Source organism: Sceloporus occidentalis, unplaced genomic scaffold, assembly GCF_023333645.1.
Source record: "Sceloporus occidentalis isolate IW3139 unplaced genomic scaffold, rSceOcc1.0.p SCAF_1, whole genome shotgun sequence".
NCBI lineage: Eukaryota > Metazoa > Chordata > Lepidosauria > Squamata > Phrynosomatidae > Sceloporus > Sceloporus occidentalis.
In genome coordinates this window covers 181,655,449-181,678,283 of record NW_028316981.1, presented here as the reverse complement: position 1 = coordinate 181,678,283, position 22,835 = coordinate 181,655,449, and the positions used below count along the sequence as shown (strand labels likewise).

General features: G+C 42.3%; 1 protein-coding gene across 2 annotated transcripts in view; it reads left to right on the top strand.

Annotated features, from left to right (window-relative positions):
- The window catches only part of LOC149322954 (coiled-coil domain-containing protein 22-like), a 31,891-nt gene that overhangs the window by 3,143 nt on the left and 5,913 nt on the right, over positions 1-22,835 (top strand). The window contains exons 2-11 of one of the 2 annotated variants that reach the window (XM_089485269.1): positions 2,759-2,839; positions 8,298-8,475; positions 10,168-10,300; positions 10,394-10,500; positions 11,680-11,764; positions 15,560-15,729; positions 17,794-18,003; positions 18,212-18,268; positions 21,820-21,939; positions 22,713-22,832. In XM_089485269.1, coding sequence (XP_089341395.1) covers positions 2,790-2,839; positions 8,298-8,475; positions 10,168-10,300; positions 10,394-10,500; positions 11,680-11,764; positions 15,560-15,729; positions 17,794-18,003; positions 18,212-18,268; positions 21,820-21,939; positions 22,713-22,832 — 1,230 coding nt within the window. In that variant the 5' untranslated portion in view covers positions 2,759-2,789. Of the gene's footprint in view, positions 1-2,758; positions 2,840-8,297; positions 8,517-10,167; positions 10,301-10,393; positions 10,501-11,679; positions 11,765-15,559; positions 15,730-17,793; positions 18,004-18,211; positions 18,269-21,819; positions 21,940-22,712; positions 22,833-22,835 lie in introns of those variants that run through there. The other variant, XM_089485276.1, reaches the window with a different exon arrangement.

Genomic DNA, 22,835 nt, shown 5'->3' with positions numbered 1-22,835 from the left:
ACAATTAAAAATACAAACAGATTCAAAATAAACCCTTTCCCGACCCTCATCCTCATGCTAAAACAACAATATTAATAAACAATATAAAACATTAAAATACAAATGGCTAAAATTGGGGGGGGGGGGAATTTGGCAGACATGCAAACCACTATACCATGCTGGCTCTATATCTGCATTATTTGGAGGTATTTCAGGATGAAAATAGCTGAGTTTAATTGATTTAAGTGGCCCAAGGAGTGTGTAATAGATACACTAAACTGCCAGGAACAAACTCTGTCTCAAACTAAACCTTGAATAATACATATGGAGGAAACAAGAATGAGTGCAGCTACCTGGCAATATGGTAGTGTCACTTTCCCCCCTTTTTTTTTGTCTGAATGACCCTCTGCCAACATTAGGAAACCAGGTTCCCTGATTGGGGAGATCCTGCCGCTAAATATAGAAGTTGCTTTTTCCATTTTGTCCTTGCACACTTACTGCATCTGTTCTTCACAATGGCAGCTAATTTGGTAAACTCTTTTCAGTTCTGCACTCTACTGATGCTAATGCAATTCTGTAAGCCCTTCCATCTTCCTCTTCCCTGAATTGGCCTTGATCTTTTCTCCTTTGCACAGTTCACAAAAACACTGGTATATATGTTGGCTTAGAAAAACAATGGCACCTAGGAGGAGACATGAGAAAAGTCTGTTAGATAGGATAAAGTTTTCTGCTGCTCCTGTAGCACTTGAGTAATATAGTGTAATAGATCCTGCCTTTAAAGAGGAAACTTGTGTCATTCTGTTGCAATTAAAACAGGAAAGAGTCTTGTGGAATTTATAAGACTAATACATTTATCCTAACGTGAGTTTTTTCTATACAGTGTGCAAGGCTGGGAATGGGATGCTGACAGTGAGCTCAGAGTGAATTATAAGACAGAAAGTATTGACAGTGGCTGTATTATTAACATCCCCTGCTCACAAAACTGTGTGACAGCTGCAGTAAATTCAGGGTGGATAAAACAAAGGACTTCATGCATAACATAGAATTAATATATGGAATTCCCTGCTACATTACTTGGTCATAACAGACCTTGGAAAACCATGCTTTTGGACTAGAGCTCCCAGAATCCTCCTGCCAACATTGCTACTTGTGAGCAAAATCTTGAAGTTGGAATACCAAAAAAGTAATTGTTCCCATCTCTTGGAAACAACCACTAGTTTAAATAGTTACAGTGCAGGCAGTCCAGATAACATTTTAAAAATGTACCTGCTGCTCTGGATCTCCATTTCTGATGCACAATGGCTGTCTGCGTGGGTGTCCCCACTGGGCTGCCAGGCACGTCCGTTGCCACCATGGGTTTGCTTTGAGGTCAGAACGAGGTGCCCAGCATGTGAGTGTCACTAGGTGCCTCGTTCTGACCTTGGAAGTGAGTGACCCACAGCAGCAGCAAATGCATTAGACAGCCCAGCAGGACACCCATGCAGATGGCCACAAGCCCATGGAAACAAAGGGCCAGGTAATAGGGGGAAACGGAGCTGTGGCCATGTAGTAAGAATCATCTCCAATGTGGATAAGAGATTTCTTTGTTTCCTTTTATAATGGGCCCTTGGTGTCTGCAGGGGTTGGTTCCAGGACTCGTGGATACCAAAATCCATGGATGCTTAAATCCCATTATATACAATGACTTCTCTTATATAAAATGGCAAAAACAAGGTTTGCTTTTTGGATTTTTTTTTTTAAAAAAATACAGTACACCTTTAGCATCCACTGGAGTTAGGTTCCAGGACCTCCTGTGGATGTTCAAGTCCCACTGAATACAATGGGTAGTAAAATGGTGTTCCTTATATACAATGACAAAATCAAGGTTTCTTTATTTTTACCTAATATTTTCAAGCCATGGACAATAGAATCGTGAATACAGAATTTGTGGATATGGAAGGCCAACTGTACTTCTGTAAAACATAACAAGAGCTATGCCAGATCAGAGCAAAGACCTTTCTCTTCCAGCATTCTGTTTCCACAGTGGCTAACATTTATCTGTTGGAAGCCCCATAAGCAAGACTTGGAATATGACAGCATCTCTGTTATGTTATCTAGCAATTGGTATTCAGAGGCATACCATACTGTACAGGAGTGAGCATATAGCCATCATGACTCGTAGCTGTTGATCGTGGCAGTCTCCATTGCTATAATATGAGGTGGCAAATTCCAGTTTCACCACGTGCAATTGTGTACAAGAAGTACTTAGGCACATGTGAGTAAGCAAGCAATTAAAAATTATTTGTAGACGAGTAACTTCAGAGAGACAGCATGGTATAGTAATTTGAGCGTTGGACTATGATTAGAGGCCAGGGTTCAAATTCCTGCTCAGCCAGGGGAACCCACTGGGTGATCTTGGGCAAGTCACATTCTCTCAACCTCATAGGAGAGCAAAGGCAAACCTCTGAACAAATCTTGCAAGAAAACCCTGTGATAGGTTTACTTAGGGTTGTCATAAGTCAGTAATGACTTGAAGGCACACAACAACAACAAATTTCTGAGAACTTATTCACACGGCTACCATAATTTCACAGCAGCAGTGATGATCTGATAGTGGGGGCTGACAAAACAACCTATTGATTTGTATCAGGGATTGTAGGGGAGACTTGTTTCAACCACTTCATTGGGCTTGCTTTTTATGGGATCCCTTACATGAGCATTACTGCTGTTGCCATCCAAACAATTGGTTCTCTTGTTGCTGCTTCACCTTTTCCTGCTTTCTTTTTTCCTTTTTAAACAGGGATCCCCCAATCCCTAGATGTTCCAGCCTCATGGAGGAGGTGGACAAGATCCTTATACATTCCCTCCGCCTCTCTGGGACGTAAGGCCATCTTTGCACTATATTGTCTTAATGTTTCCTTACTCATAGGTCATAGGCTAGAAGGAAGCAGTGAGATGGTACTATATGCTTAAAAGCAGATTGGAGTTTTGCTGGATGTGGGGGGTATTAGGAAAGAGTCTGAAACAATGCTTACTGGAGGACTTAGCATTTACTTATTTATCTGTAGCACTTATACCCCACTCTTTAGTCAAAAAGGCTCTCAGAAGGGGCTTATAAGATAAGTAGTACAATAGCCTCTCCTGAGGCTTACAATCTAAATTTAAGATACAACACACAAGAAAAAAGGGATGTGGCGTGGAGGGGAGAATTAAGTCTGCTGCTTATAATGATCAAGTGGATGCAAACGGATTGAAGCAGCCTACTGGAATAGCTGCTGCTAGTTGACAGCTAAGGGAGGAAGAGGTATATTCCTGTGCTGTTGCTTGCTCTTTTCTCACAGCTGTACTGTGGGCCCCTTTACACTTCACAATTATAGCTCTATGATTCTACTTCAAATGCCATGGCTGCATCCTGTGGAATGCTGGAATTTGTAGTTTGGTCAGATTGAAGCCTTAGACTAAGGAGCTCTCTGGCTGAGAATTCCAAATGCCCTCCCTAAACTACAAATCCCAGGACTCTATAAGGTGTCACCGTGGCAGTTAAAGTGGGATCACAGTGCTGCAATTGTATAGTGTGAAAGGGTGCTATAATATAATATAATAAACTTTAATTTATATCCCGCTTTTTGTTTCCACAATCAAAGCGGTGTACAACCTTTAAAAAATACAATATATACAATTCCCCCCCTTAAAAAAGGATTAAACAATTCCATCCATTAAAATTACAGACGATAAAAATCTAAAAACAATACTACAATAATAAAATAACGGTGGGCAGAGTCTTCGCTTGTATATGACTGTGTGTGTGTGTGGGGGTGGGGGGTGTTACATGGCCAGGATCTATTCCAGGAAGGCCTGCTGGAAGAGATCCATCTTGACAGCTTTCTTGATGCTTTCAAGGTTGGCAATTTGACAGATCTCGTCCGGCAGGCCATTGCATAAAGTGGGAGCAATCGTGGAAAAAGTCCTCTGGGAGGTCGCCGTCAATCTGGTCTTTGTGGACTGCAACAAATTCCTCCCAGAGAATCTGAGGGTACAGGGCAGATTGTACGGAAGGAGGCGATCCCTTAAGTAGGTTGGGCCCAAGCCATGGAGGGCTTTAAAGGTAATGACCAACACCTTGTACTGTGCCCAGAAACGAATAGGCAGCCAGTGGAGTGATTTTAGTATAGGTGTAATATGGTCTCTCCTAGTTGTTCCTGTAATCAATCTGGTTGCCATATTCTGCACCAGTTGAAGTTTCCGGACTAGGCACAAGGGTAGCCCCATGTAGAGCACATTGCAAAAATCAAGTCTTGAGGTTACCAGTGCATGTACTACAGTTTCTAGGTCACCCCATTCCAGGAAAGGGCACAGCTGACGTATCAGCCGGAGCTGATAACAGGCACTCTTGACCGTCACATTCACCTGATTTCTCATCTGAAGCGATGAGTCGAGAAGCACCCCTAAGCTGCGAATACAGTTCTTTGAGGGGAGTGTGAGCCCCTCTAGGACTGGAGGTTGCAGCCCGATACCTGGTTTGGGGGCCCCTACCATAAGTACTTCTGTTTTGTCTGGATTCAGCTTGAGTTTGTTTTCCCTCATCCAGTCCATTACTGCTGCAAGACATTGATTGAGGGGAGAAATGCCATCTGTCGTCATTGCTGATGACCGAGACATGGAGAAGTATATTTGGGTGTCATCAGCATACTGATAAAACCCCGCTCCATGTGTATGGATGATTTCTCCCAGCGGCTTCATATAGATGTTGAATAATATCGGGGACAGGATGGCGCCCTGAGGGACGCCACAATTAAGCTCCGTTTTTGAAGAGCAACTGTCCCCGAGCATCACCCTATGGAATCTACCTGAGAGGAAGGAACAGAACCACTGCAAGGCAGTGCTTCCAATTCCTAGCTCTCTCAGGCGATCCAAGAGTATGTTGTGGTCTACTGTGTCAAATGCTGCTGAGAGGTCTAATAGCACCAGCAGGGTCACGCTTCCTCTGTCGATGCTTAGACGAAGGTCATCAGTTAAGGCGACCATGGCAGTCTCCACCCCATATCCTGTCCTGAAGCCAGTTTGAAATGGATCTAGAAAATTGGCTTCATCCAAGACCACTTGGAGCTGAAGAGCGACAGCCCTCTCGATCACCTTACTCAAGAATGGCAGATGGGAAACAGGCCTATAATTTTTCATGTCCAGGGGGTCCAGGGAAGTTTTTTTCAGAAGCGGTCTAACAACCGCTTCCTTTAAGGCAGATGGTATACAACCTTCCCTAAGAGATGCATTGATGACACGTCTAAGAAATGCCAACAAGGCATCACCCCCCTGGATGGCCAGCCATGATGGGCAGGGTTCTGGGTAGATGGCATCACCATCAGTTCCCTCACCACCCTAAACAGTTCTGCCGGACAAGACTTTGCAGATGCAATGCAAGCAGACGAGAAGGATCTCCTTGTTGCTTTTATTGCCTCTCTATAAGAGTAAAGAAATTTCTTATGACGAGTTCTGTCAGATAAGAGTTCAGTTTTGCGCCATTTGCGCTCTATTCGTTGTCCTACCCACTATGTCTAGATGATCAAGTGTTTCCCAAGCTGCTGTGTGAGCAAACAGCTGGTCCTTCTGTGTTTCTTTTAGAGAGATTTTTTAATATGGAAAGGATGGGAAATGTTTGACTGTTGAAATAGCAATAGCAATCTCTGAAGTGTAAGGACACTTGGATTATGGCTGCCTTTGTCCAATCGCCCACTAAACTGCATGAAAAGAGCCCTTATGCAGTTGTGGTTGATGGCAGCAACCACATCAAGCTTCAGAGAAGATAGAGGTGTGTCTGGTTGCTCCTCACTTCCTTCTGTGGCTAGGAGTCCATTTGTAGTATACAGTTCTAGTGCTGTTTTTTCACATTAACTGCCATTATTTCATCCTAGGGTATCCCAGGGTTTGTAGTCCGTTTTGCTGCTAGAGCTCTCTGGCAGAGAATTCTTACAGCAGATCCCAGGATTTCATAGGACAGAACCATGGCAGTTAAAGTGGAATCATAGTGCTATAAATCTGTAGTGTACATGAGCCCCAGAGAAGGGAGAGATGGAAAGCTGCCAGGAGGATCTCGCCCCAGCATCAGTAGCAGGGCCAAGGCATGACAGAAGTCTTTGGCTGCTGTTCTCTTCCTTCTGCAGTGGAGCCCTGGAGCTTTTTCTTATGGCTTGTCACAAGCAGAGCTTGTCAAAAATAGTCATGTTGGCTGGGGATTTTGAGACATTGTCCAAAAAATCCTTCCTGTTTTGAAGCTCTGATCAAAAGACATAAACCTTCTGATGGAGATCTTTAGAAATTCATGTCCTGAGTTGTAGTAACGCAAAGCCACACAGGGGATAGATAAACTGGATACTTCCCAGGGGAGCAAATTTATCCGCAACCTTTATGTCAGGTTTTTCTCTGAACCCAGGCAAAAACTTAATTGGGGTTACGTATGTGTCACACTGGCCTTTAGCTGTCCCCCTGTTTTTGCACAAGGATCTCTGCTCCCCTGCGGATAACACTCCTTTCACTTCCGCCAGGCCTTTTGCTGCTTCCCAGAATTATGTAGGAGGAAGCCATTGGCAGTTGCTTGGCAACAAGGATTGGATTAATTCTTGGACTGCAGAACCACCTTGTTATAACTAGCATTTATGCAACCCCTTGGAGCAAACCTGCCAAACCTGTGACCCACCGAGCTAAATGCAACCACTTGCATCCTCCCTGCAGTCCTATGCATTGGATCCCCAGGTGCAAGGCATCAACCTTCTTGCTCTTGCAATCAGGAACAGGCAGCAAAAATTGGAGGTTTATTGAGCTCCACCTGGGCTGCCATACATGACTGACAGGCTCAGTATGTTTTGGTGAGTCACAGTGCAAGCATTGTGCTCAATTTAGTACAGTGGGTCCTCCCCATTTGCTGGGAGTAGGGGCACAAGACCTCATAAAAGCGGAAAAGCTGCAAATAAATGGCTGCATTTTTTACCTGCGAAAACACCTGTCTGGGAATTTGTAGGTCCTCCAGTGCAATTCTGTGGTCAACCTCCAACCAGACGTTGAATAAAGAAACATACTGGAGGACCTAGGAATCTCTAGATCTTCCATCATGACTTTATTGACAACCTCTTGCAGAATTGCACTGGAGGAGAGATTCCTAAAGAGAACATATTATTCATACTCATGAATAATCAAAGCCGCAAAAGTCAAAGCCACAGATGCGGAGGGCTGACTGTACAGTGGGCCCTTGTTATCCGCTGAAGTTTGGTTCCACCTCAAACCTCATACACAATAATAATAATAATAATAATAATAGTAATTTATTTATATCCTGCCCAATCACATGGAATCCGGGAGGGTTACAACAATAGAGGAGTACAATATAATTCAATACATCGCATTGCATCCTACAAACCACCAGCATTCTGAGGAGAAAGTTGGCAGAATAGGTCTTCAGGTCCTTTGTTGCAAATGGCAGGTGACTATATACAGTTCTTCCCACAAGTTGGCAGCTTAGATAGGTAGTCTAATAACAGGGCATTGTCCTGCCTTGGACAAACTGTGCAAAAGCATGTGGCAGTAGGCAATTCATTCCCATATGCAGGGTTCTATTTTTCATCATCGGTGTCATTTTAGGCAGTCATGATTTGTTGTTTGCCGTGGCCTTTCACTAAATCAGTGGTGAGCAACTGTGGGAGGGAGGTAATTGCCAATTTCTCCCTAGGTCTCCTTGTGGGCCACTCAACACAGTAAATCCAAATACCTGTTTTCCTCTGCAGTCCCTCTCAAAATGGCAGCAGGAAGGGATGTCAGATCACTTTGTGTTGATGTCGTGAGATGGACTGCAGAGGAAAACGGAGGTATTTCTGGGCAGTATAGATTGTGGGGGTGGAGTGAGAGTATTTTTGTTTATTTCCATGTCTTGGGAAGTTTCTGCAGGATTTGGGGGCAAAAAAAAAAAAGCCTGAAACTATGCAATTTTTTTTAAAAGGAGGGGGGGTTGAGTGGACTGATGGAGACTGCAGGGTCCAAAAAAGTGGGACTCTGGAGCTGCTTGTAGCCCACAGGCTGCACTTTGTTTACCTCTGTACTAAGTGTGTAGGATAGAAAGTGCAGGCCAAAGCTGCAAGATCTGTGACCCTCAAGATGTTGTTGGGCTCCAGTGCCCATCAGTTCAAGCCACACTCAGTGTGGTAAAGGATGATTGGAGCAGTTGTTGTCAGATCTGAACCTACAGGTGCGCCACCTATGTTATAGTGAATGAAAAGTGTGGCAACATTGGATGAAGCAGCAACAACACTTTGGGAAGGACCTGTCATGCCTAACTTCCCTCTTTCCCCCCCCAGGGACATCCCAGATGAAGTCCAGAGCATCCGTGAGTTCACTACCGAGTTGATAGTTGAATCCGTGGTGCGATGCCTCCGTGTCATCAGTCCTTCCGTGGGGGCAGGCCTCAGCCACATCCTGCCTCCAGGCATGTCAGCTCGCTTCCGTATTGGCATGAGCCTGGCACAAGCCTGCCAAGTGAGTACAACAAAGTTCCAGGCCACGAAGCACTGAATAAGGTGGGCTCTTGTCTCTGAAAGTTCTTCCTTTAAGATGGTAATTTGGAGGTCAGCAACTGGGCTCCAGGACAACCAACCTCCTTGGTGCCTTCTTAGATCCCCTGCTCATTCCATATTAAAATCTCCTACCTGCAGCCAGCTCAATCCATTCCTTTCTCTTACCCTGAGAGAAATGTTATCTTCATGTTATCTCTCCCAAATAAACAAGTGGTAGATATTTCTTTCTTGTTACCCACTCTTTATGAATGGCTGTCATTCACCAGTCTGGGGGGGAGGGGTCATTTAAGATTTACCCAGTGTAGCATGTAGTGCCTATTTTTTGTAAATTTGTATTATAGAATATAATAAAAATAGTAATTCTCCTTGGAGCATGAAAATGGTTTTCTTAGAAATCCAGCTAGAATTGGTTGGGAGAAGTTGCTCAGCTTTATGTTGGAGGTCCATACTCTTTATGTTCCTGATGACTGTTTGCTTTCTTTGTTATTGTTCAGGCTGTAGGCATTGTACAATTATGGATTTTCTTGTAAGTTTCAAAAAGGAGGACAATTCCCTAAATAGGAAAAAAAAACAGTATAAAGCTAAAAGTTATGCTTGTAGCTATACTCCACAAACCAAAGAAATTTGGGAACAAATTCTAAAAATGTACTCACATTTTGAGTTGGGGGAAAGGCAGAATTGGTCTATATTCTCAATTTCCTTGCTGGGGGAAGGGGTTATGGCTTCAACCATAACTTTCTAATATAAATTCAAGGAGCCGTTTTTCTCTTTGGGGAATTGTAGATCAGAACGAGGGACTATGTAGACCTCTAGATGTTGTTGGACTTTAACACCCACCAGTGGCAGTGCCCAGCTCAGTGTAATGGTGAATTCACTCCGGATTTTGGATAGCATCAGAAGATACAGTACAACCTCCATATCTATGGGTCTGGTAATGGCAGTTTCATCTAGCTGTGTCTGGAGAAAAATGGTCTCTCAAGGCATCTGGAGGTCTTCCAGCCTGACTCTGGTCAATTTTACTGGAAATATAGTGTCTGCCATTATCCATGCTGCATGATGGGGTGAGCTCTTGCCAACCTAGCAGTTCAACCTAGTCCCAGCTTTTGTCAACCTAGCAGTTCAAAAGCATGCAAATGCAAGTAGATAAATAGTTACCACTCCAGTGGGAAGGTAAACAGTGTTCTGTGCAATCATGTTGGCCACACAATCACAAAGTAGTCTCTGACAACTCTGGCTCTTTGGCTTAGTAACAGAGATGAGCACTGCCCTCTATGGTTGGACATGACTTGACCATCTTGTCAATGGGGAATACCTTTATACCTTATTATCCATGATCTACACTAACCACAGTAAGTCTGGGAACATATCCTCCTGTGATCAGGGGTTTGTACTGGAGAATTCAGCACCTTTAAATTTTAGACTGAAGTCACTGCCCAGCTGAACATAGGAACCACCAGCTACCACTGACTCCCATTAGCCTTAGCTAGCACAGGAATGCCAAGAATCACAGTGTTGAGGCCGCATGTTGTCTATCCCTGGTTTAGGTGTTCAGTCATCTCTTCAAATTTAGGGCTAAAGAGCCTCATCCTTCACTTTGGCTGTCATGCTACTCTACCTCAGTTTCTGAGCTCCCACCATATTTTCCATCATCCAGGACTTAGGCTATCAAGGAGAGGTTGGCTACCAGACCTTCCTGTATAGCAGCGAGCCTGAAATCCGACGCCTTCTCCTCTTCCTGGTAGAGAAACTCCCACGGGATGCCTCGGAGGATGCTGACCAGCCTGTGGGTATGGAGGTCACTGACCGGAAAGAGATTTAAGGCACCAGGAGGGCTGGGTCTTGTGCTGCAGGGGTCTCTCTAAACTGCTTTGTCTTTGCAGGCAAGTCGACCACACTTCATAAAGCCATTGCTGCTGCCATAAAGGAACAGCTGGCCATCCCTTGGGTGCCCCCAGCCTGTCGTACTCGCCGTCTACAACTTTTACAGGTGTGTTTCCTTATGCTCTGATCAAGCTAATCGGTACGTGACTTATAAACAATCTTATTAAGAACATGAATTGAAAACATTAAATTAAATCATTAATTCAAGAGGCCATTAATAAATAGTAATAATGATAAAAATGCAAGTGAACTAACAAAAAAAGCCTTCTGTGATGAACAGGTAACACTCAAAGGTTTGAATAAAGATCTTCACCTGCTGGCAGAAATAGAGCAGAGAAGGAGCAACCCTGGTCTCCCATGGAAGGGAATTCCATAGTCTGGGAGCAGCTGCTACAAAGACTGTCTTTAATGTCCTCGCCAGATGTGCCTATGATGGTGGTGGGACCAAGAGAAAGCTCCCCTCCCACAGGATCCTAAAACCTCGGTATAGGGAGATAATTGTTTTTCAGATATTCTGGACTTAAGACATATCAATAAGCAAAATCAGGTGCTGAATTTTATTTTTGAGGGTCTTAAAGCTGCCCCCCAGAAGAAAAATGTTTTAGTTCTCTCACATTGTAGGAATAATGCATGTGGGGAAGAATTTCCAAAAGGTTCTGGAAGATATTCATTCTCAGGATTGGGCTTTCCAGATGTTGGTTTCTTAGGTCCCATCATCTCTCATCATTGGCTACACAAGTTAGCACTAGTGGATGTTGCATTACAAGTTCTGTCTGTTACCTTTAGACCTTGGTCTGCTCAGTTCCCTGAGGAGTTTTTCCCAATCATTTGTCTTTCTCATGAAATCTGCAGAAACCCAGGCAGTAAGTTCTGAACAAAATATGTGGTTGAATGGAGGTCAGGCAAATTAATATACATTGAGATATATATTTTAAGGGAGAAGGTCAAGATATTTGATTGTATTGTTATTTTAATATTGTGAAGCTGCTCTGAGTCCCATTCTGGGGAAAAAGCGGGATACAAATAATAATAATAATTAGTAGTAGTATTATTCCTGAGTATGCACACTCTCCAAGGAATAATTTCTTCTGCTCTAGGCTCTTTCCATGCTGCTGTTCTCCAGTTGTTGTGTTTTATATTTCTCCTTTCAGCCCTAAGTCTTCAGTTTATTTCTTACAGACCCCATTTCTCCCTATGGTATCCTTTGGATCATTTCTTTTTCAATTAACACTAATGGGGTGAATCTATTTTTCAGACTCTCTTTTCTCTCCTCCCTTCTTGCTAGGGTTCATGCCTATTGAAGCGATTCCAGGCTCAACCTTTGGTCCTTCATCGGGAGTCAGATCCCATTCTTGGGAGAGTATCCCAAGGTGAGTTCTGTTGTCAAGACTTGGGGAAAAGGCATACAAGAGAAGATACTAAATGGCTCTTGGGATGGACTTTACTGCTTAGTTCTCGGCAAAACTTGGGAAAGTTGTTTTGGACAGTCTACATGTTATCCTTGGAGATGCAGTTCAAAACAAGTGGCTTTTCCAAGCTCCAGTTTTGTGTATCTTATGAACTTCCTGCATCAAGGGTGGAGACATCTGCATAGTCAGTGTGGTGACAGTTTGTCATACACGTATATTGAAGTTGAGTCTCCCTTACCTGAAATACTTCAGACCAGAAGTGTTTTGGGTTTTGGATTTTTAAAGATTTTGTAATATACATAATGAGTACTCTTTACTCCAAGTATTCTTGGAGATGGGATCCAAATCTAAACATGAAATTCATTTATGTTTTGTATACACCTTATACACATAGCAGTAGCAATAGAAAGTACATTTCTGTACTGCTTATCAGTGAACTAGCACTCTCTAAGCGGTTTATAATGTGTAAGCCAATTGCTTCCAACAAGCTGAGTACTCATTTTACCAGCCTACAAAAGGATGGCAGGCTGAGTGGACCTTGCAGCCCTCCTCTAGGATTGAACTTACAATGTGGCTGCAGTACCAGCATTTAACCACTGCACCATCAGGACTCCTTAACCTGGAGGTCATTTTATATATAATATTTTTAATAATTTTGTGCATGAAACAAAGTTTGTGTAGACTGAACCATCAGAAAGCAAAGGTGTCACTTTCTCAACCACTCATTTGAACAGTTTTGAATTTTAGAATATTTTGGATTTGGGAATTCCAAATAAGGGAGACTCAACCTGTATGGGGTTCTGCAAAGAATGTCAGGACCGGTTCCTAACTCATGAGGCATACCTTACTCTACCAAACCGATATTAAGGAAACTACAATAGAAGAAGTGCTGGAGTACACAAGGGAAGACTGTGCAATTTTGCAGTTGCTCAGAATTTTGCCAAATTGTCCAACATATCCTTTCATACAGATTCTTGAAAATATATTTTGCTGTAGGCATTACACAAGATAGACTTATGCAATGCCTACAGAAATAACATGATTACATGTTTGATAGTCTTTGTTCAGAGAATCAGCATATTAGACCAGTACTCAGGAAGTGAGATTTCTTTGCTTGGCCAGATCTTTGGCTTTTGACTAGTAGGGATATGAATCTTGTAAATAAGAATGAATCATTGCAAATATTTCCTGCCCCACCCACCGTTTGCTCAAGTTATGAGTGTTTTTACTCACCTTTTTTTGTGATTTTCACATTGACTTTTTGTGAAAACCCAGGAGAAGGGGAATTGTACCAAAAGACCAGCTTTTTGTATCAGAAAGTCCTGAAGTGTTGTTGTTGTTTATTTGTATACCACCATAAATTTACATGGTGTTTTATAGGTACAATCAAATCAAAACATTAAATCCTGCCAGAGGCATACAGTCTAAGGAATAATAAAATATAAAACTATACAGTAATTATAACAAATTATGCAGGTAAAGTACATTACTATAAAAGCAACTAATACATATAATCAAATATAGAATTATAAAGATAATATTAAAATAAAGTTACAAATGTTTAGAAAACAAGAAAGTCTTTAATTCAGTTTTTAAACTAACGAAAGAAGAGGCAGTCCACAGATGTTCAGGAAGGCAGTTCCAGGAATACTGTGTAGCGAGTGAAAAAGGACGAAGCCGAACCAAGGAAGAGGAAACCTTTGGCTGAGTAAGAAACCCAGAACTCCTGGAATGTAGATCTCGAACAGGCTGCTAGAAAGAAATAAGGGCTGAAAGATAAGGGACGGGTAAGGTTTTAAACGTTAAAAGAAGAAGCTTATACAGAATCCTAAAAGAAATGGGTAGCCAGTGAAGAAATACCAGAAGTGGGCAACATGATCAAAACAAGGAGCTAAAAAGAATCTTAGCAGCAGAATGTTGAATGGAAACCAGAGGACTAAGGTGAGACAATGGGAGCCCTGTCAAAAGAAGATTGCAATAATCTAGGCGGGAAATAAGCATGAACTAATGTCTTACCAAGGGAAGCAGAAAGAAAAGGCCTAATTTTGGCAATGTTATAAAGATAAATTGACATGACTTTGCTACAGCCTGAATCTGGGGAGCAAAGGACAAAGAAGAGTCAAAAATAAAGCCAAGGCTACATGCTTCCTTCACAGGATGAATGGGAACATTATTAACCATGATAGAGAATGTATAACAAATCTTGCACCAGGTAACTGTTATCTCAAAAGGGTGCTTCTATATCAAGGTATCTTTTTTGTCAAGGATCATTAAAAACTGCAAGTATCTTTGCTATTTCCTATTGCACACCTCTTTTCCTGTGTTTGTGCATGTGTATACACACAATATCCTTGTCATGAATCTAAGCCTCTTTCTTCCTCCTCCCTCCTCCTCAATCTCTTTTTAAAAAATTAATGAAATTTATTGAATTTTAAAAGTAATGTTAATATGCTTGGCCTGAGCCCCAGCCTGCCAAACAGAGAACACACTACAAAGAGACCTTTTTATTACTTTCCCAGTAAGATATTATTGGGGTAGAGCAGCTACTGAAAGGATTTCTTTTGTGGCTGCATTTGGACATGGCTGGTACTGCTAACAGTGTTTTCTTGACTGAACTTGTTTAATCACAGTTTGTGAATATGTGTGCATGTGTGAAAAGCAAAGAAATGTAATCCTTGTTTACAGGGTCTGTTATTATTATTATTATTATTATTATTATTATTATTATTAAGCTTTATTTATATAGTGTTGTAAATTTACACAGCACTGTACATAAAATCATTTAATTAGACGGTTCCCTGCCTTCATGCTTACAATCTAAGACACGACACAGAAGGAGAAGGGAATGGTTGAGGGGAAGAGGATCAGGTCCAGCATTCTTCTCTCCCTCTGAGTCCTGGACCAAGGCAGATGGACAGATGGAGGGATCTGTATCTTAAGGATAGACCTGATGGCATTGGCCTACCCTCTCTTCCCCTCTGAGGCCAAGATGGAGTTGGATGCCTTCGGGGAGGGCGCAGTTCCTTTTGCATCGTTGTATGCTTTGGTTGCTTTTGGCGTGTCCAAAGGAGGGTGACTAAAATGGTGAAGGGTCTGGAAACCACGTCCTATAAGGAACGACTTAAGGAGCTAGGGATGTTTAGCCTGGAGAAGAGAAGGTTAAGAGGTGATATGATAGCCCTATTTCAGTAGTTGAAGGGGTGTCATATTGAGGAGGGAACAAGCTTGTTTTCTGCTGCTCCAGAGACTAGGACCCGAAGCAATGGATGCAAGCTCCAGGAAAAGAGATTTCACCTCAACTTTAGGAGGAACTTCCTAACAGTAAGGGCTGTTTGACTGTGGAACACACTCCCTCGGAGAGTGGTGGAATCTCCTTCCTTGAAGGTCTTTAAACAGAGGCTGGATGGACATCTGTCAGGGATGCTTTGATGGAGGGCTCCTGCATGGCAAGGGGTTGGACTGGATGACCCTTGTGGTCTCTTCCAACTCTACAATTCTATGATTCTATGATTTTCTCACCATTGAAAAATATTTCTCCAGGAACATGCAGTCTGAGGTGATGCCAGTTTATTGGGGAATAATTCCCACTGAAGTCAGGACAGTGCAGAAATTTTAAACCTCCATTTGTTTATAGTTGGTGGTGAAGCTGCTCCCCAACCCTTGGGCTGTGTGATCACCCCAAGTTATGCTGAAGTTGGTGAGGCTAGGGTTACGCCTTTTGTGTTGACACAACTGGTTTCTTCCTCTTTTCCCTAGAGAGGAAAGAGTTCTTTGACAAGTTCCTGCCCCCTGTGTCTGCCCAGCTGTCCCGACCAACATCCTTGATGCCATCCCTTTTGGAGCTCAATATGGCTGAACTAAGCACAGCTCAAGAGTGGGAGAATGAGTGGAAGAGCCAGGGTCTTGGATCACGCATGACGCCAGAGGTGGGATATGACAGACTGAAGTGAATCTGGTTATCTTGACTCAGCAGCTGGTAGTGTACAGTAATGTAGGGATTAACACAGAAATGAAAACGTTCATCATGGCAATCCCTATAACCATGCCCCCAGGTACCCTCAGCTGTGTAGAACCACATTGATTTATGCATATGTGTGTGTTACAGACATGTAGAGATGTGCACATAGACATACACTTTACATTACAAAAGGGATGACACACAACAATATTATTTAGACACATGGTCGTGCCAGTCTAGATTATCAGCATGCAAAGGGATCTTGTAGCACCTTTGAGAATAATTAATTGAAAGAATTTGTAGCAGAAGGTTTCGTAGACTTGGTTACATCTCAGGAAGAAGACCAAGTCTATGGAAGCTTATGCAGCAACTTTTTCCAATCAGTCTCGAGTACTACAAGATTCTTTTCATAACGAGGTTATTGTTGTTGGGACAACCCATGCCCTGCCAACCCTAGCTACTGCAGTGATTATATTTTAACAATGGAGATTAGCGCATCGCCTTTTATTCCTGTGCTAGGCACAGGATGTAAACGCGCAAGGATGGATTCTATCCCTTTCTTTAAAAGGTCCAGGAAAAGCCCGGATTGGGTATGGGATGTGTACTGCCCAGGGACGGAGCTATGCAATAGAATTTGTCCCTGTGCATTTACATCTTGCACCTAGTGTGGGAATAAAAGCTAATGCGCTAATCTGCTTAGAGGAAATGCAAGGAAGTGGAGGCCCAAGGAATGTGCTAATGATGTCACCATTCCTACCAATCAAAATATCCCAGTACTTTCACCCTGCAATCTTGGTGGCTCCAGTATAGTACTGGCAGTATAATGGTGACATCTGACAATTACAGTGACACTCATTTGCACCCTCACCAATTTTTCCAACTGCTATATAAGGAATGGGTGGGTGGATATTTGAAGGACTGAAGCCGGAAGAAATGCACTTGTGTGAGACCATCTAATGAGTTCAGCTATGATATTTTGAACCAGGTACTGTAGCTCCATCTCATAACAGCAATAGCATTTACTTTTCTATACCATTTTATACTACTAAGCACTCTCTAAGCGGTTTACAATGTGTTAGCCAATGGTCCCCAACAAGCTGGGTACTCATTTTACTGACTTACGAAAGGATGTAAGGCTGAATCAACATGGAGCCCTGCAGGATCAAACTCACAATGTTTTTGCTGCAATACCAGCATTTAACCACTGTGCTACACTGGCTGTAGTACTTGAAATACTGGGTTCAGTCTTTGCATCAAACATCAGGCTCCATAACATGGATTCCTTTCTTCTATCATGGGACTCCCCCAAGCTCAATCTCCTGGCATGTGGGATGTGCTGAGAATTGTTACTAGAGAAATCAAGCTACCTTCTCTGTAGAACAGAACGTGTGGGGGTTCTGCTTCCTGTCTGTTCTTGTAAGCAGCTGTCTTGAACTTTTTTTGAGGAGAAATGGAATATAATTGTTTGAAAACTAAATAATCCAGTTAGACTGTGCAAAATTAAGGTGCCCTTCCTGTCCCGTCCCCCATCCCCCCATTCTAGTCCTGCATGTTCTGCAGCTCCTGAAAACTAAAGCCTCTGCTTTGCCTTTTTGTTTCAGATTACTGTGTAATGTTTTAGTGTAGAGAAGCACTCCCTCCAGCTAGTAATAATGGAGTAGGGGCCATGGACTTTTAGACAGGAAAAATGCTAATGGCTGAAGGGCGGTGCAGGAGGTTTTCTCCAAACAGAAAACAATCCTCTCCTCTCCCCACATTTTTTTCTTTTCTGTGAGCCTCTTAGCAAGCCCTCACAGGATATTTAGGATGCCTGGCTAGATTCCTGGATTTTCTAAGTGATCAAAAATGGTCCCATCTACTCCATTTCCAATCTTACTTGATTTCCTAAGTATCACTGAGATGTAATCAGATCTGTGCCATCTTGTCCCAGTTTGGCAGGTCGCTCTTTCCAGGAATCAGTGCTTACTCTTCTTCTATTTTACCAGTCTACAATGTGATACCATCACCCTCTCCTCCTTTTCTTTTCACTCAGGAATATCGCCAGTGGAAGCATCAGCGGTTGCAGCGTCGGCTCCTGGACCAGCTCCGGCAAACAGTGCCTCGGGTTGGTCCTGCCCATCTGGGAACAACATCCGGTGACCTGATTCAGCTCCTGGGTACTTTTGGCGCAGGCCATGAGCATGCTGGGGCTCTGGCGAAAGGGTCTCGCTTCACCCACTCCCAGCACTTGGCCTACAAGCAGGTATGAAGAAGCATGAAAGAGCACATGCAGTTTTGAACTGAGCTGGAGGAGCAGGCTTTAAAAGAAAGACTATGAATTTACTCTGGCTCTGAAGTGATTCTGGGTGTGCATCAGTCACCAGCTGGTTAGAAGCAGCTTAAAGAGCAGGTGCTGGGGGGAAGAGGTCAGAGTCGACATTGACCCTCTGTTTGGTTTGATTTCCCAACAGGAAGCAGAAACCCCAGTGCAGGTGCAAACGTTGCCTATCTCCCGGTCATCAGAACAGGTAAAACAACAAGATGCTGGTGGCATGTTGGAGTGGAAAACCATTTCTTTTTGGTCTCTTTCATACAAGAACATAGACGTCAAAGACATAGCTGTATAAGTCTGGAAAATCAGTATGCAAAAGGAAAGAGGATTTTGATTAATAACAGGACAGGTTCTGCCCAGTCTGCCTTTTGAGGTAACTGAATAATAATGTCTATCCATTCACATAGGGCCCATTCATACTATTTACTTATTTAAATCAATTTTATCCTGTTCCTCAGTGAAAAAGGCTCTTGGTGTAACTTACATATAAGTTGTAGTGGTGGTAATGATGGTGGTGTGCATTCAAGTCATTTCTGACTTATGGCAACCCTACGAAAAAGGCAATATAAGGCAATATATAAAATAAAAGACAGCCCATGCCCATAGGATTGCACCCTAAAAAGATGTCACACAAAAGGAAAAAGGGATAGGGCAGAAAAAAGAATACAATAAGCATCCCAGCAGCAGCACTGGTGGCATGGCTCTGTTTTGTATCTCATTTCTGTCTGTTGAAACCTTTTGGGTGGTTATTAATGGTGCCATTTTGAATATATTCAGTATACTATATTAAGATGTGTTTCATATCCATATTTTAGTACAGGTATTTCTTGAGTAGCTTTCTCTTATGCCTTGGACCTGAGTATGATTCTAGTACAGAATATAAGAACTGCTAGTGAATTCAGAAAATGGAAGGGGGTTCCACTGCCCAAAAATCAAGCAAACACCTCTCATCATTACAGATAACCTAAAATAGCTGGAATAGGAGGAAGAAAGTTTGCACTAAGTGCTTAGAAACAAACTTCCAACAGTTGTTAATAGCAAACTCCAGAAAATACATTGCAGTAATACCTTTATTAGATCAACCAAAAGGCATAAATATATATTGTGCAAAATTTTGAAGCTTGCAGGCATGGATGTTAGAAGTCAAAATGTGACAATGGAGGGTCACAGAACTGTATCTTTCCTGAGATGTTAAAGCTGAATTTAAGACGATAGTGGAGGGAGGCCTGATGCAGGTAAAGGCCACACTTCCTGGCCATGTGGTATTTAGGACAGAGAAGCAAGACAAGCCAGTAAACTCTTTTTCTCCATCATGAGAAACAAAGGCGGTTCCTTTGAAATGTAGCACATATCTGTCCTGTGCAAAGCTACAAACCCCTTTGTAGGCATAATACAGTGAGTCCCTTGAGAAACCTTATAGTGACATATATGGAGACAAATTTAGGTGCTGTTGTAAAAGGCAAAGTGTGCCAATGATAGCCAATTTCAAGTTATTTTACCTTAGCTAGATGTGAAAACCTCAGAGAGTGAATCCGGAGAGACAGCTGATACACACTTACATAGATTCATAGCCTGCCTTATTCCAGAGGCTGAGAGCAGGTAAGGAACAAAAGAGTGAAGCCTTGAGCAAAAGTGAATAAATGTCACCTTTTTAAAAAAAAAAAATTATTACTCTTATATCTGTTATATACATATAACATACACATGGACACATTCACAAACATTTACAGGACTCCTACAAGACAAACTAACTAATAAAAAAGGGAAAGCTAACCATCAGATGTGTTTCTTTTTGCTATCTTCTTTCATTTTCTTAAAATTTCCCCTTCCCTTTCTGTACTTTTATCCATGTTCTCACTTCCCTTCTTCCCTCTTCTCCTTTCTTCCCCCTTTTGTTTCTTTTCTCTCTAACCTTTCTTTCCTAAATTCCCTCCATCTCCTATAAACTCTGTTTTTCGTTCTAACTTACTTACTCTTGCCTTCTACAGCTTTCCCTTAAATTTCTTCCTTTCTTGTTCTTACCTATTTATTTCATCTTTACATAATCTTTAAACTTACTTAACTAAGGAAAACAACAACAAAAACCCATTCCAAATCTTGGCTCAGTGCCTAATATTTTACAATTACACATTTAATTTAGTTAAGGCAATTCTAACTTCCTATCTTACAGTCTTGGTTCTTATTGAGTATTCATATTGTCCTTTGCTTTGTGGGTACGCTGAATCCTTAGCTACACATTTTATTTTAAATATTTAAGTACCTACGGTATATGATATTTGTCAAGTTACACTGCTGTTTTCTTTTACTTGTTCTATCCTATAACACTTTTGCACCAATTATTTTTGAAACTTTCTGTTGCTATAGGTCCCCCCCATTTTTTGGACAAATATATTATTATGCATTCTCAGTCTTTTTTAAATTCCTCCAGAATTCCATCAGATAATACTCTTGTCAGTTTGTCCATCTTGGCTAAATCATATATCCTCCTGATTCATTCTTTAACCTCTGGGACCTTAAGATATCACTAAGAAAACCCATGGCCTCTGCTGACTTAGCCTTGAGAGCCCAAACAGACAATTATGAAACACTTATGAAAAGAGTCCAAGACTGAACTGTGAGTTGCCAGGAAGAGGTAATTACAGAACTTGGCAGGGGGTGGCTGCTGCTGAAAATCTATTTCTTGTTTCCTTGCTGTCTGAAGCTGATAACAAGAGAATATTGTTAAGAGAGCATCTACTGCGGATCCAAAATTGTAATAGGGTATATGTGAAGTGTCTGTCTTTGGTCTAGGGGTGGGAGATGTTTGGTCCTCTGGATATTCTTTCCACAACCCTCTCAATGCTAATTGTGATGACTGGGGCCTTTGGGTGTTGAAGTCCAACACATCAGGAGCACCAAACGCTTCCCACTCTTGCTCTAGTCTAGCCTGAAGAACACTGAGCCTAAGGTGTGTCAAGGATTTTTATAAGTAGTCCCATGAACTGTGCTCAGAAGAGAAAAGAAAGGGAATGAAAGTGTTGGAGATCTGTTGCAACATGTTCTTAGCATGAGATTAATAGGAAGAGAGATGAAAAAGCCAGGGCAAGAAAAAGCTTTTTGGGCTAAAACTTGTATTTTGTTTATAGTTAAGGGCATCACTTTAGAACGGAAGAAGGGAAGTTGGCCTGGGAATGGAGACCTTGCCCATCAAAATCTATTGAGGGCTAAGGATACACCACTGGGTATTGCTGGTAATATTCCCTTAATTCTTAAATATTTCTTGGCAAGATGCCCTCTTTAAAATTAATTAGGTTTATTTGGAACTGGTTGCTGATAAAATAATTATTTCATATTTGCAACAAGGCAAGTGTCCGATTCAGTGCACCTTAGATGCCCCTGTGTTGAAAACATAAATATACCTCCCTAGCCAACAGTTCACCTCACATTAAAGAAGTATATGCCAGAAATGTTGCTCTAGCCTGTAGTGCCTGGTGGTGTCCTGTGCATCTAAACATCCTCTTTAAAATAAATAACGAATCCTAGCAAACTGCAGAAACTAGTTTCCAAAATTCATCTTTTCCCCTGTGAATCTGTTTAACATCAACTCCTGTTGAAGATAAAAATATTTGCATACTGTGGAATTTCTGAAGAAAAAATTCTAGATACAATCCTCCCTTTCCATCCTTCCTTCCCCCTGCTCCACAGATGACTGCTGACTCTTCAGAAACTCCTCCCTCATGTCCCTCCTTTTCTCTTTTCTCTTTCCAGGAGTTACGGGAACACCAGGCAGCAGAATTGGAAGCCTTAGAGAGTGAACTGGACCACCTTGGGGGGCAAATTACAGAGCTTGAGGGTCAGATGTCTACACTGGGGCTGACCCTTACACAGGTGAATACAAAATGATGATAGAAGCACTCCTGCTATCTGGACTGCCCATGCCATATTAGAGGGAAATTATCTCTCTCATCTTCTCTGAATGGTACTTTATATAATTTATAACCTGCTTTTCTTATTGTATGCCTTCAATTCATTTTTTACTTATGGCAACCCTAACATAGACCTGTCATGGGGTTTTCTTGGCAAGGTTTGCTCAGAAGATGGTTGTCCTTTCCTTCTCAGGCAGAGAGAGTTTGACTTGACCAAGTGGGTTTCCATGGCCAAGCAGGGATTTGATCCCTAATCTCCCAGAGTCCTAGTCCAGTACTCAAACCACTACCTCATAAAGTTATGCCCTGCCTTGCCACCAGAATAGACCCTTGAGGCAATTGTAAGCAGCAGTGGTGCAGTCTGGGGAGAGGAATGGCTGACTGAAGGATTCTGGGGTCCTGATGTGATATTATGAGGCTTGTGAAGGATGGCAGAGCAGGAGAAAGACAGCACTGAGCCAAAGAGCACAATCCACTGGAAGGTTCTAAAGGAAGCCCCTTTGAAACAAACAAGGACTATCACAGCACAGTCGTGTTCTTTGGGACCCCCCTGTTGATTTCTGTGCAATTCGTGCAGGAGAATTTTTCCTGACAAAAAGTGTTGCCATGTTAACAAATGATGGCACCATTTGAACTTCCTCTTCATTTATCCTAATTGGGGTGTATATGTGTGTACATATGTACCTAGTAATGTACATGCATGCATGCATCTATGTCTACCCATTTCTTACTCAGGTGGAAGGAGAGGTGCGACAGGGACAATTAGGAGTAACGGAACAGGAACAGGTCCTGCGTGTGAAGGGACAGACTGTGGAGCTGCTACCAGATGCAGAGAACAACATGGCTAAGCTGCAGGTA